This window comes from Paroedura picta, chromosome 1 (assembly GCF_049243985.1).
Source record: "Paroedura picta isolate Pp20150507F chromosome 1, Ppicta_v3.0, whole genome shotgun sequence".
In the NCBI taxonomy this organism is placed as follows: domain Eukaryota; kingdom Metazoa; phylum Chordata; class Lepidosauria; order Squamata; family Gekkonidae; genus Paroedura; species Paroedura picta.
This window is the reverse complement of record NC_135369.1, coordinates 125,807,494-125,822,209: the sequence shown is the minus strand read 5'-3', so window position 1 is coordinate 125,822,209 and position 14,716 is coordinate 125,807,494. Positions and strand designations below refer to the sequence as shown.

Here is a 14,716-nt window from a genome sequence, read left to right as displayed (position 1 = left end):
TATAGCACTATTCTGACACAAGGCCAATAATACAAAGCAAAATACTACAGATTTTTTTCTGCCAGCCAACTTTTAAGTGCAACAGAAATAAACTTACCTTATCTTCAAAATGACACAGGAGCAGATAACAGCTCTGACTCCTCCACAGAAATGTCCATGCATGGGCATTAGTAGGGGATATTTCAGAATTAGATATTAGCCTCTGCTATATGCCCCCATTAACAGTTACATTATGTTTTATAATAATGTGCAGGTTAGATCTATTTTATGAGCCTCTTGTGGCGCAGAGTGGTAAGGCAGCAGACATGCAGTCTGAAAGCTCTGCCCATGAGGCTGGGAGTTCAATCCCAGCAGCCGACTCAAGGTGGACTCAGCCTTACATCCTTCCAAGGTCGGTAAAATGAGTAACCAGCTTGCTGGGGGGTAAACGGTAATGACTGGGGAAGGCACTGGCAAACCACCCCGTATTGAGTCTGCCATGAAAACGCTAGAGGGCGTCACCCCAAGGGTCAGGCATGACGGTGCTTGCACAGGGGATACCTTTACCTTTACCTAGATCTATTTACTGGCCATAACACTGCCATCATTCAACAAAGAGAAATAAAGATTAACATTTTGAAAAGAAATAGAGAATGGATGACAGAACTGGAACAAATGGGAATGAGGCTTTCACAACTTTTTTGGGATTGTGTTATGGCTGCTGCCTATCTCAGGGACTGCTTATCTGCTTATGCCCCCCGCTCTTCACTCTCTGGGTACTTATCTGCTAGTGATTCCTGGTCCCAGAGAGGTATGCCTGCCCTCGACCCAGGCCAGGACATTTTTGATCCTGGACCTTATTCCCGGGAGAGCTGAGGGTCCTAACTGAATGGCGTAGCGCCAAATATTATCGTGCCTCCAAGCCCCTCCTTACCTTTTTGCTGTCTCGCTTTCATCTGCCGCCTTTTCGCACTCCTCACCCTCCACAAGTGCTGCTGGAAATGGCGAAAGAGAGCAACACACTTTACATGCAACTCTTTCTCCTGTCAATCAATCCAGCCAGCCAATCCCCTTTCTCCATGCTTTAAAGGTCCCCTGATGCCCGTTTCTTTTAATTCATAGTTCTCCATTTAAATGCATATAACTTTTTAAAATTAAACTTGTTCCTGGGTTTTTTTTTTGGGGGGGGGGAGAAATTGAGAGGCATGATTTATGTTACAACTTTGGGGGGGGGGATTTATTTCTAGCATCGCCTGCATGCTTGTCCACCTATTCATTGCTCCATTGTTAAACCTTTTAAAAAAGAAACTCCCATCCCTGGAACTAGGAAGAATAGGAAGGTGCGAGGGTGGGATGAGGCAGGTGCATTTAGCACATTTGAGCCTCCATACCTTCCCTCTGCTGGTTGCTCTTCTGAAGCTTACGCTAAATAGGTTGGGGATGCAGCCAACTGGTTACTGCCCAGATGCTGGATGTTGGTGACATCATATGAAGGGGCCAGAATATAACAACTACCTAAGATAAGCATTTCACTACATTTAAAGGGTGCGGAAATGCCTTCATTTTGCAGCAGCTTCTATTCTTACTGATGGAATAAATTCCCAGCTCTTAGTTAAAGTCTGTAGGATTAACTTTGGAGATGATGTACCAACAGTCAACTCCAGGCAGATTACTATAAATCATTCTGTGCAGTTCTAGCCTTAGCTCTGAGGAAACTGCAGCTGGCACAGAACACAGCCGTCCGGGTCCTTACTAGGACACCATTGAGAGCCCATGTTTGACTCTCCATGCCTGCTCTTACTCCCGGTGAAAATACCAACACTGCCTTACTATGATAGCAATAGACACACACAAAAATGCCTTGAGGATTTTAAATACTTCAGATGTGCCAGCTGTACACAAAATAGCTTTTATAGGCTAGTTATGGGGGAGGGAGAGGCAAACCCTTATGTTTAAGCATTCATGAAATATTGAAAATATTGGATTGTGTCACACATATGCACACCGGCAAGAAAAGTTCCACAGCTCACTATGATCTGTTTTGGAGCTCTTGACCCCTGCTGCTTCAAAAGTATCCTTATGAATAGTTGGTTTTGTCCTGTGAACAGACAAAAATATTATGTTAGATGAAAATTACCTTTATAACAAATTTTGGTAAAAGTAAGATTTTTCATTCTACACTGATATGATTTACTGAAAATGAAACAGAAGAAAGTTTGAGTCCAGGGGCACCTTGAAGACCAACTAAGTTTTATTCAAGGTATAAACTTTTCTGTGCAAGCACACTACTTGAATGTATTGAAAATTACAATAATAAATACTGAAATAAGACAACAAAGTTAAAGATTTTGCAAGCACAGTTTGTGAGAGATTGTAGAAAGGGCACGCATATTTTTGCATATATTAATACAGGACTGAATAAGTTTCATTTCATGGGGCTGACCTAGAAATACAGTTTGAAGTCCATCCTAAAACACGGTGCTAATACAGACCACTACAGGAGGGGGTAGAAGACAATACTCCCCAGATAACTACAGAAAGAATATGCTAAAGGAAGATTTGGTAGGATTATAAGGAAATGTAACTGCTCTCTCACAGAAGGTACCTGGGAACACTAACAGACTAGGGCCCCTTGAAGTAATGGGGTTTAGAAAGGTACAATACCATTTAGGATTGCATTATTAGACTGCATTAATTTAAAAAAAAAACACTTCTCCAGTTGTCAGCCCCAATGAATAAAATAGGACTGTTTCAATAAGACCTGTTTGGGACTGCTCGGTTATTCTCTCTCCATTCACTTGCTCCTGGGACTTATGTAATAGAAGAATATAATAGAGACCGGGGAGACGGAGTATATGGGCAGGAAGACCCAGGGGCTGGATTTAAGAGAATAGGACCACCAGGCTGCATCTGGGCATAGTAAATTAGAGTATTTTTCAGCATGTGTGGGATGTTTTGCTGCAGTCATAACAACAGGTAAGAAATCCTATTCAGTCCTAGAGCTCAGTGAATGACCTTGGCTGCATCCACTCCTAAAGACAGGATTGTTCCGGAGCTTAAAATGGAAGCCTGTGCATGCCACCCCAACTTCGCAGGAAGAATGCAGTTGCCATGACCATGGGCGGCTACAGAGTGCCGCTCCCACAGCTGTGCTGAGCAAGGGCTCGGCCCCTATGCCTGTTCCTGCCGCGAGACCGACGGAGGGGCCAGCTTGAAAAAGTTTTTGCACTTCGAGGACAGTTCTGGATCCCTGAAGGACATACGAAAAGCATGGCCCGGTCACCTCCCCCCTTCCCAATTCAGCGCTGCAAGAAGCCCGTTTTCCGAAGGCAGGGCGCGGAGACAAGAGCGCCAGCAGCGTACGCCGACGAGCTCCACGATCCCGCGGCCGAAGCATGCGTCTCCCTCCCGCTCCGTTTTGCGAGGCGCTCAAGAGTCCCAAGGCGAGCAAGTGGCCGGGAGCAAAGGAGGGGCGCAGCGCCAATGCCGAGCGCTTTCCGGACGCGGCTGGTCGCCGGAGTGGTCTGCGCGGCCCCCGGCTGCCCTCCCCGCGCCTGTCCTCTGGCCCAGCGCCCCGCCGCGGTCTTACCTGGCGACCCCCTGCGCCGCCCCCCGCTCGCTCGCTCGGCCCGGGATCTTCCGCCAGAGCTCCTGTGCCCCAAAGCGCTGTCGGTCATGCCCGCCCGCCCCCCCGGCCGGAAAGCTGCCACACAGCGCCCCCTCGCCCCTTCGCGCCTGCTAGAGGAACCTGCGCGAAAGAGCGGCGGCGCCCGAGCGGTCGCAGTTTTTGACTAAAATAGGCAGCGGGCGCTCGCCGCCACCATCTCGCAGGCGGCGCCAACTCCCCAATGCCGGCGGGAGAAGGCAGCGGCTGCCGCACGCAAGCGCTTTCCCGGCCGCCGGACTGCACAGCTGCTCCTTGGGGGGCCGGGCGGGGTGTTGCTTGGCTCTTACTTAGCTCGTCACTCCTAAAGGGGACAAAGGCCAGGCTCAAGCACAGCTGGGGCTGCTTGCAAGGCTTTAGAAAGGCTGCTCTTTCCAGACACATCTCGGCTTAAAAGTGCAATGGTCACTCTGCCTAAACAAGCAGCGTTTGCATCCGAGCTGCGGTCCGGTTGTTGCAGTATTCTCTACTCAATGAACTCTCCCACTGAGGCCCTGCTGCTTCATCTGAGAATGTGAGTTGGAAGAGACCTCCAGGGTCATCTAGTCCAACCCCCCCCCCCGTACAGTGCAGGAACTCACAACTACCTGCCCACTTTCAGTTATCCCAATTTCATGCCCAACTGACCCCCCCCCCCCCCCCGCGCGCGCACACACACACTCTCAACAAATCTCCAGAATCCAGCCTGGCCTGGAGGAAATTCATCTACCATCCCACAGTGGCAATTAGTGGCCTATGCTGTGGTGGTGATGTCAAGGCTGTAGATGTGGAACACTAGCCTGGTGCCAGCTACATTCCTGTGCCGGTTGAAGTAGTTTCAAAATTATTTTAATAGAAGCATTTGGTTAAGCTATTATTATGTTTCATATTGTTTCTTTTGTTTTTTTCCTTGGGTCTTTGTTTTAGTTCTTACCTCACTTTTATTTTCTTTAGCATTTATTTTGATTGTAAAATGTACATAATACATGTTTAGGATATTCAAGATATAAGATTTATGTATAAGTGAGCCAATCGTAGGAGGAGCCTACGAAAACAGCATAGCTGAGGATGAAAATGTGAGGTTTCAAGCTTGGGAAGATGGAGTTTAAAGAGAGAGAGACCTCAAAAATGCCAGAGGGAACAAGGATTGCCAACCTCTTGATGTAGGCAGGAATTTCGCAACAAGGAATTGCGAACCCTAAGGGGGAACTGATCTCTGTAACAGGGAGATTTGTTATGATTCCAGGACATCACCAGGCCGCACCTGGAGGCTGGCAACCCTAGAAGGAGAGAATGAAGCTGGAAAAGGAAAACAGGAAATGGTGGGGGAGGGGAAATAAGGTGCCACCCACAAGTCCTTGTGGGTTCCCACTTGTTACTTGCCTAATGCTTTTCTGTCACGGGATTAAATGTTTAGGATTTAGCATTGTCACAAAAGGTGGTTGGATTTGATAGGTGATAGCTTTAAAGGTAAAGGTATCCCCTGTGCAAGCACCGAGTCATGTCTGACCCTTGGGGTGACGCCCTCTAACGTTTTCATGGCAGACTCAATATGGGGTGGTTTGCCAGTGCCTTCCCCAGTCATTACCGTTTACCCCCCAGCAAGCTGGGTACTCATTTTACCGACCTCGGAAGGATGGAAGGCTGAGTCCACCTTGAGCCGGCTGCTGGGATCGAACTCCCAGCCTTTACCCTTGATAGCTTTACCCTTAACATAATGTGCTCTAAACAAGCAACCTGTATTATTGCTTCGACCAAATTTGCCCAAATAATTGAAAAAGAAACACAGAAAGATGCAAGGCAGGAATTTTTCAATCACAGATAGGGTTGCCAAGCTCAAGGCAGGTTTTGACAGTCTCCTGGAATTGCAGCTGATGGTTTCCAGATGACAGAGATCGGTTCCCCTGAAGGAAATGGGTAAACTCCATGGCATTACCTCTTCCCTTTCCCTCCCCAAACTCCAATCTCCCCAAATTCCTCCTCCAAATCTCCAGGAATTTCCCAACCCAGAGTTGACAACCCTATTCACATAAAGTAGGTCTGAAATTTAAACTCCCAACACTATTTAAGCCTAGCACTTTAAACAAGTAAATCTGTTTAATAGATTTTGCCATTTTTCTGTCATAAATGCCTTATATGTTATTGTTCTTTGATGCCATGATTATTTTCTGTCTCATATAGTTTTGTTCTAGGGAGCTTGTCTTAATCTTATTTTCTTTTTGAATTTAATATATCTTTATCTAGCTCTTATTATTCCTCCTCCCCCCCCTTACGTTATATATCGGATGAGTCGTTCTCCAAGTCATCATTTCTTAGCCTGGGTGTTATCTTTCTTTATGCTGTTTCTTCACATTTTGTTTCAACCATTGTTTATATAAATAATTGTTAATTGTTAATAATAGTTTGTAATAATAAGATGTTACTAACATGCGCTTATTAGGTGTTTGCCACTAAACTTTCTAGTGTTTATGAAAGACCTTGTAACAGCAGGGGATAAAACCATTACAAGTTTTAATCTATGTCAGGGAAATGAAACTCATGCCTGGTATTATTAGTCACAGTAGGTACCAAACATTTGTCTAGGAGAAAGGACCAACACAGCTCATTAATATAAAGTCAATAAATAACCATGTGAGAGTTCTAAGTCTTTACAGTGATTGCATTTTAATAGCAACTGCTGGCTTTAATTCCAGGATTTCTCAGTATCTTGTACGTTTATCTTTTCGAGTTTTCTACAAATAAAAAAATATTTTCTCTTAATTTAATAAAGTGTCGTTATTTCTTACTCAACTCAGATACTTTCTCTTAATTGAAGTGTATGGATATCGGTGTATATTGGTCTTCTTACTATGTTGACATGTAATAATAAACCATGGAAGCCATGAAGAGTTGCATACCTACTCCTCCTTACTAGTGTGTGTGTGGTTCAAAAATGGAACATTTCTGCTTTCACAACAGCCTATCTTTTGCCTCTCCATCCAACAACGGTTTATTCCTGCTTCCAAGATAGGATTCCAAACTGATGTTGTACAAAAATAATGAACAAGAATTGGTGTATGTAATATTAAACTTCCATTTGCTTCGAAGAAGAAGAAGAAGAAGAGTTGGTTCTTATATGCCGCTTTTCCCTACCCGAAGGAAGCTCAAAGCGGCTTACAGTCGCCTTCCCATTCCTCTCCCCACAACAGACACCCTGTGGGGTGGGTGAGGCTGAGAGAGCCCTGATATCACTGCCCGGTCAGAACAGCTTCATCAGTGCCGTGGCGAGCCCAAGGTCACCCAGCTGGTTGCATGTGGGGGAGCGCAGAATCGAACCCGGCATGCCAGATTAGAAGTCCGCACTCCTAACCACTACACCAAACTGGCTCATCAAAGAATGATGAAGTTAGTCATTTTAGGAGCTCATGCCTGATATTAGTTTAGGAACTCTTGCCTAGTCACAATAAGCACAAAACATTTGTCCAGGAGAAAGGATCAACATAGCTCATTAATACAAAGTCAATAAATAACCCCCAAGGAAGTCCAGGATTAGTATGCCGAGGCAGGCAATAGCAAACCACCTCTTTCTTTCTCTTGCCTTGAAAGCCGAAGGAGTCACCAAAATCTAGTTGCAGCTTAATGGCACTTCCCACTATCAAAGTTCTGCATATGCTCTAAGAAAACAGCTGTTCTTTTAAAATAGGCTGCACTCAAACATCATGACAAACATGTTTGGGAAGTGGCGGGAAGGGGTCTGGGGATGGAGGGGTACTTGGCGTTGGCTGGTCACATGCTGTGGGGGGGGGGGGAAAGGAGCAGGGACACTGCGTCTTTGACGCGGTGTCCCTGCTCTTTTCCCTAGGGCAATGGGAAGGCGGGAGGACTCACCGTGGCGGAAGGACGCGTGTTTTTCTGCGCGGCAAGTCCCCTGGTGGGTGAGGCCGGGCCAAGTGGCCAATGGGGAGGCCCTTAGGGATTTATTTTATCCGCTACGCAGGAGCAGTTAAAGATTACTGTATGAAACTGACATTAATTCTTTGATTTTCTAAATTTGAAGATTACTCCTGTTGTAGTTAAATAAACCAGAATTGTACTAACAATAATATTCCTATCACTAGGTAGGATATGGAGAAGATGTCAGGTTTTGTGTTGTATTTTTCAGATGAGGGACCGACTTTACGGTTTGGAATTTTAATAGTAAAATAAAATTTAATAACTAGTGAAGTACTAGGCATATGGAAGGGCAGTATAAAAATCTAATAAATAAATATTCAGAAAACTATTTCATTTCTAAATTATTAGCTTCTTGGGCAGTGAATATTACCATAAAGTTAAACCTTGAAAACCATTAATGAAATAGTTCCAGGCTTTATAACTTAGTTATATAATTGAGGGCATTTCTCTTACACATTAAGGTGGTAATTTTCAGGAAGGCTCAGCTAGAGTTCATATATATATTTAACTGGGCAATTATAGCTGAGAGAGGATTGGGGCAGTTATCAGAATCTTGTGAATGACCGTCAAATCAAACAACTCCTTACCTGCAACAATACAATATCTAATTTGAACATGGACACTGGTACCAGAGCTTGCAGTAAACCCAGATGCCAACTTTAATGCCACGGACAGCCTGACAGCACAATCACTGGACCTAACAACTTCAACTGAACCATCTCAGGCTCATTCACTTGTTTATTTTCTAACATTGTATATGCCATCAAATGTCAACAATGCTTTTCCATTGTCTACATAGGGCAAACACCAAATGATAGACATAAATCTGACATCAAGAATCACAAAAATGGGAAACCTGTAGAACATTTAAACCTTCCAGGGTATTCAGTTGGGACATCAAAGTAGCTGTTTCATTGCAAAGGAATTTCAGAATCACATTGGGAAGGAGGATTGCTGAACTGCAAGTTATTATAACACTCGGGACAATGGAACCCCCTGGACTTGACATTGGCTTCTTATCTCACTATACCTACTAAGCCATTAAGGACTCACTTATACCCAGAAACTGAACTAGTTGATTTGGGGGGGCAGCCCCTGGACTCTCTCTGTTTTACTTTTTCCACATGGTGTGTAAAGGCCTGGCTGGCACTCGTCAGATGGTGGGCAGGCCTGCGTGGAAGGGGAAGAGCTGGGCCTTCTGGGCCCAGCTCCTCCCCTGCCTATAGCATCCTGACAGGCAGTGGTCCCCAACTGTTTTATCACTGGGGACCGGTCAACACTTGACAATTTTACTGAGGCCCGGGGGGGGGGTAGTCTTTTGCCGAGGGACGCCACCGCTGCCAGAGCTCCTGCTCTGCTTTCCCGCTGATGCCCCTGATTTCCCACCATCCACTGGGGGGCACTGCCAGCAGCAGCTGTGCAGTGCCACGCTGAGGGGGAGCCCTTGCCATGGCAGCCACCGGAGAGCACCAAAGGTGAGCTGGCGGCAGAGTGGCAGGGCAGCCCCCGAGGCAGCAGCTGGGGAGGAGGACAAGGAGGAGCCGCAGCCCGGTACCGACTGATCCCCGGACCGGGGGTTGGGGACCACTGCTGACGGGGACAAAAAAATGTCCCAATCAGCTCCATGGCACTTTGTGGCAGCACAGAACCGACTAGGGCATTTAAATTTTTTTCACAAATGCAATCCCACCTTCTTGAAAATACTCTCACACACACACTGCCACAAAGCAGGGTGGAATCTCTCTGCCTTGGCTGCCTTGTGCGGAGGCAGTAATCTGGGGTGGACCAGGTCCAGCAGGAAAAATCTTTGCATCAGGAATCTGGGAAAGGTGGGACAAACTGCCCTGTTGCAAAGAACCAGTGGCAGCCAGGAGTAGCAGTGCCAGTGTGGAAAGGGTCAAAGTTTGCACTCAAGTTGAACTTGTCTACCTTGGGGCTACTACTGAACTCAAACTTATATATTTGTATATACTGATTGACAGTCATTCGTAAGATTCTGATAACAGTTTCAATTCTATCTCAGCTATAGCTACCCAGCTAATTATGTGTCTGAACTCTAGCTCAGCCTTTCTGGCAATTACCTCCCCCCCCCCCCGCCCGCCCTTCTACCTGTCAATATGGTTGAAGAATGTGTTATATATGAAGAAGTGTGCTTGCACAGAAAAGTTTATATCTCAAATATCTCACCTCTTCAAGGTGCCACTGGACTCCAGCTTGGTTCACCTTGATGAGTGCTTGCTCTCTCCTTTCTGTTGCAGGTGCTAATTAATGCTTGGGATAGCCAAAGGCATGAGCTGAAGGCCAGCAACCAAAGGGCTGCTGGCTCATGGGCACTGAATCCAATGTTGTTCTGTTGGTGATTATTTTTTATTGTAATTTACTTTGGGTCTCTTCAGGGAGAAATGTATAGTGCAAATATTCAAATAAAAATAAGTAAAAGGAAGAGTGCCTTGGATTTGGGGTTTCCCAGATTACTTTTCTACTGTCCAACATATGCAGTTCTAAAACGGAAGACCACTGGGACATGGCAATGAGGTCATTCTGTTCAAAAACATTTTTAATCCCATTAGAATCCTTAACACAGAGATATACCTGGGTTTTGAATCTAGTTTTGTTCCATGTGTAGCCCCAGCTGAAGATAGCTATTTCTAACTGTATCAGACATACCCATCTTGTTGTACCTACCTTGTTTGTACATGTGGCTGTCCTTTGATGGACAGGAACTTCTGTCTGTATGCTGAACAACAACTGTGGGTGAGAATAGGTAAGCTGGAAAAAGCTTGCCCATAAGAGTGCCTTTAAAAGGCAGCTCTACATACTGCAACTCTCTTTGAGTCCAAAAACTGGAGAAGGCTGTTGCCCCCCCCCCTTAAAAAACTGGATGAAAAAGATGACAGTGCAGCTTCCCATCTGCCAAAATCTCTTCAGCCTTCTAGACAAGCTCTTAACCTTGCCCATTTTTTTCAAATAATAGACTGCTACACATTTGTTGTAATAGTCAAAGTGCTGGACCAGGATTTGGGAGCCTGAAGTTCAAATTCCCACTCTGCCATGGAAGTTTGTGGGAGGATGCTGGGGTAGTCCCATCACCTCAGCCTAAGCTCCTTTGCAGGGTTGCCCTGAGGATGGAGAAGCGAATGACATCAGCTATTCTGAATCTCCACTGGGGAGCAGGTGGGATATAAACAAAGTAAATAGAATAAACTGTCCAGACCTTGATTTCCAATTGCCACAGCATAATTAATTTGGAAAAAAATGAATTAAAATGACTGCAAGCATTGCAGCACAAGTCCTTCAATGTTTTGTTCAGCTCTTCAGCAATACTTCCAGGGTGAAGAATTCAATTCTACCACTGTCATTTTTTTCAAGTGGCTCCACCTATTGCCAGAACAATGGAATTAGGACCCAGATCCCCCGATAGGCCTGTGTGTGCAAGTGAGTGCTTGGAAAGGTGCAAAACTTGTTTGATCCAGACACACCAAGAGGACAGCAGAAGTGATGGTAACAACAGAAATCATAGTCAATAATCCTTCATTCACACTACCTTCAACACTCTTAAAAACTGTCGTTCATCTCCAGCTCAGGTATTGTTACTCTGCTAAACAATTTTTCTCTGTTACATATGGTGCAGCAATAAAGATGATTGGTACACTCTGGGAAGCTGAAGCAATTACACTGGTGCTTTGTGTTTGCATGTACTGCCCTGCTGCTGCAGCCTGAAAGTAATCTCAAGTCAGCGCTTCATAAATGTATGCAAGAGACCAATCATTCAATTTCTTTCTCCACACTTTGCTGTTTGTGCAGGCTCCTGCTTTAAATGTCATCTTTTGTGAGATACTGCAGATCAAATTTATGCATTGTGATTATGAAATAACAAGGGAATCAACATTAAGGATAGTTTTCCCTGTTGCTCTTCTGTTATACCGTCTGCATAATTCATGACAAGGAATCCTCAATAAACATGAAGAACTGTGTGAAAAATAGCTTAAAACACACACACACAAACAATACAGAAGGCAACACAATTGCAATAAAGCTTTGTGTGGTAATGATTCATCTCACCTCCCCTCCTTACCCAAAACAATAAGTTGAACAGAAGGGAGTCAATGGAAACACACGGTGATGCACAATCAATCATGAAGGGCAACTGACTGCTTTTGAACACAGCAAAAGAAGCCTGGCTATGTTTTCTTCTGCTAGAAAAAGAATTTGCTCTTTTATTTTAAAGCTGTTTTTACAAACTCTTCAGATTGATTTTCATGACATCAGTGTCAAGTCTTTCTACACTTAATTCTGGAATCAACAAAGGCTCCATGGCGCTTATTTTGTAAAAGAGTTGCAGTCTGTAACATGAGTTGGTATGTGTCTTGAATTGTTCTGAAGCTGATCTTCAAGCTGCTTTTCAGGCGTCTCTGGAACAGACACGTGATAGAAGTTAGGTAAGCGGATGTCATATCGAATCCCTTTCCCTAGGCTTATTCTGTCATTTAAAGCATATAGCTTATCAGCAATGTCACTTCCAACTAGAATTGAAAACAGGCGTGAGATGAATCGGTGCTTCGCAAAGAGCAAATACAATTTTTTTCTTCTCCAGGCCACGTATTGACAGTCTGTTTCTGCTGTGAGGGTTACCTGGAAGGAAAAAAAAGATGGCCAAAATTTGATCTTGTGTTCATATGTTGTACGTCTGGGTTACTATAATAATAATTTGTGCATAATAATGATACTCAGACCATTTTCACACGGAGGGGTAAAACGTGAGTGGCTTCCTGCTTACAAATGTAGGATGGTAAATCTCACATTTGCAACTCTCCTCACGGGGCGACCCTACCGCTTTTTCCCTCTCATGGCTGGCTTTTTGCCTCCTGACAAGGCTGCAAAGGAAAGCAACGTGATCTCCCCCCCCCTGCTCCTTGGCTTGTCAATCACAACAAGCTACCAATCACAGCACAGCAGTTCTCTCCTGGACTGAAACTTCCCCCCCCCCAGCCCTGAAATTATTATTATTTTTTTTTAAAGGCACTTCCATATTGCTATGCGGTAATGCCACAACACAGATGCATTTTTAATTGAAATCAACACTGCCCTGTTGCTATGGAGAAATGCCAGAATGATACAGAACCCCCCCCCCCTTTGGAATGTGTTATTTTCCAGTTTATTTCTGTCTGGGTGGATTTCTGAGACCCTGAACATGATAACTGGAGCCAAAAAGACATTTTGGGCTAATAGTTGGCTTTAAAACGAGGTGCTTAGACCCCTGCATGATCGGGAGAAGGCTGCCTGATCACCTGCCCCCCCTTCCCAGCTCATTCCTCACCTCCAGAAAACAGAAAAGAGGCTGAGCTTTGCTTGCCCAATCCTAAAAAAACTGTGAACACTTTAAAGTAAATTTTATTTCACCTTTGACAATGTAGGTTTGCGGTCACGCTGCAACACAGACCACACCATTAAAAAAAATCCTCAGAGCAGGAAATGGAGAGGGGAGGGCAGGTGTGAGGGTGGGACAAAGCTGCCAAGACTATTGCATGTTTTCCCCTCCATATGGTCTTATCCCCGGTTGCTCATTGGTGTTTTGCACGATTTAGGGTGGTAAATCTAGTTTTTTGGATTCCCAAACTCGCGACTTAAAAATGGCCAAATCATAACCTGGCTACTGGACAGCTTCCAGATGTTGGCAATGTCACTTGGAGGGGGCTAAATATGCTGCCAACATGCAAAGGCTGTCCAGGAACATTTTCCTTGTGTAGAAATGGCCACACTCTTTTGCTTAGGAACTACATGTTGTTCTTCTGAGCATTATTTCCCAATGTGGCACTTAGCGCATGTTTCAGTGGGAAAGGCCCTTGTCCAGTGAGGTGTGTGGTTGGCAGATGGGTTCCACCTCAAAACAGCCATTGGCAGATAAACTGGTCAGTTGTGAGGCTAAGCAGCCTCTGTCCAGGATGGAAATAAACGTGGCTTCCTTGCTTAATGGTAATTGCAAATATGGTTCTCCATGAGCCATGGGATAAGTACTAATGCTGTTTAGTTATTCTAACCTTTTGCTTTGGCTGTGGTTACAGTATTGCTTAGTACCTGCAAACAAATTTTAGAGAGAATGAAATGTGTTTTCCTCTCTCTGATCCAACTAAGGAGATCTGCACATGTGTACACTACATTACTTTCAACAGAAGCTAACAAAAATACCTAAAAATCCTGCAACTTTTCATTTATTTTATTATTCATTTATTAAAACATTTGTATACTGCCTTTCCTTACAGTTCAAGGCAGTTTATATAAACTTCAAATACACAGCCTAATTGCTCCATATATTTTAATAGTCCACGTTTTCCACAAAAATATCTTACAATATGCTTATTTTAAAAGTTCCCCCATTTCCGTATCAGCAAGGGCACACTTCTACTCCAGTACATCTGCATGCACAATGCCTTGTTTGCTAACATGCATCTATGTCTCATGACAACTCAGCAAAAACGTGGTTCTTTTAAAAAGATCTCAGTGGAATAGAAGCACTGCTAGACTCCAGTTCTTCTCATGCACTTTCAAAGCTATGAGTTGTGTTTTAACTGTTTTGCATATATATAGATTGCTTCCCCTCACCACTGTAGCTCACAACCTCAATCTCCCCTCCTTCACTTTACCCTCACAACTCCATGAGGTGGGTTAGAATCATAGAGTTGGGCCATACAGGCCATCTAGTCCAACCACCTGCTCAATGCAGGATCAGCCCTAAGCATCCTAAAGCATCCAAGAAAAGTGTGTATCCAACCTTTGCGTGAAGACTGCCAGTGAGGGGGAGTTCACCTTAGGCAGCCTATTCCACTGCTGAACTACTATGACTGTGAAAATTTTTTCCTGATATCTAGCCTATATCGTTGTACTTGTAGTTTAAACCCATTACTGCGTGTCCTCTCCTCTGCAGCCAACGGAAACAGCATCCTGCCCTCCTCCAATTGATAACCTTTCAAATACTTAAAGAGGGCTATCATGTCCCCTCTCAACCTCCTTTTCTCCAGGCTGAACATTCCCAAGTCCCTCAACCTATCTTCATAGGGCTTGGTCCCTTGGCCCCAGATCATCTTCGTCACTCTCCTCTGTACCCTTTCAATTTTATCGATGTCCTTCTTGAAGTGAGGCCTCCAGAACTGCACACAGTACTCC

At 44.6% G+C, this 14,716-nt stretch overlaps 1 protein-coding gene across 15 annotated transcripts in view; it reads right to left on the bottom strand.

The window, feature by feature from the left end:
* LOC143820380 (popeye domain-containing protein 1-like) overlaps positions 1-14,716 on the bottom strand; it is a 50,280-nt gene that overhangs the window by 20,334 nt on the left and 15,230 nt on the right. For 2 of the 15 annotated variants that reach the window (XM_077303156.1, XM_077303175.1), the window contains exons 1-3: positions 2,995-3,134; positions 2,010-2,077; positions 914-974 (exon numbers count right to left, since the gene is read on the bottom strand). In XM_077303156.1, coding sequence (XP_077159271.1) covers positions 914-974; positions 2,010-2,077; positions 2,995-3,005 — 140 coding nt within the window. In that variant the 5' untranslated portion in view covers positions 3,006-3,134. Of the gene's footprint in view, positions 1-913; positions 975-1,984; positions 2,078-2,994; positions 3,530-3,568; positions 12,188-14,716 lie in introns of those variants that run through there. The other 13 variants (XM_077303221.1, XM_077303213.1, XM_077303147.1 and 10 more) reach the window with 12 other exon arrangements.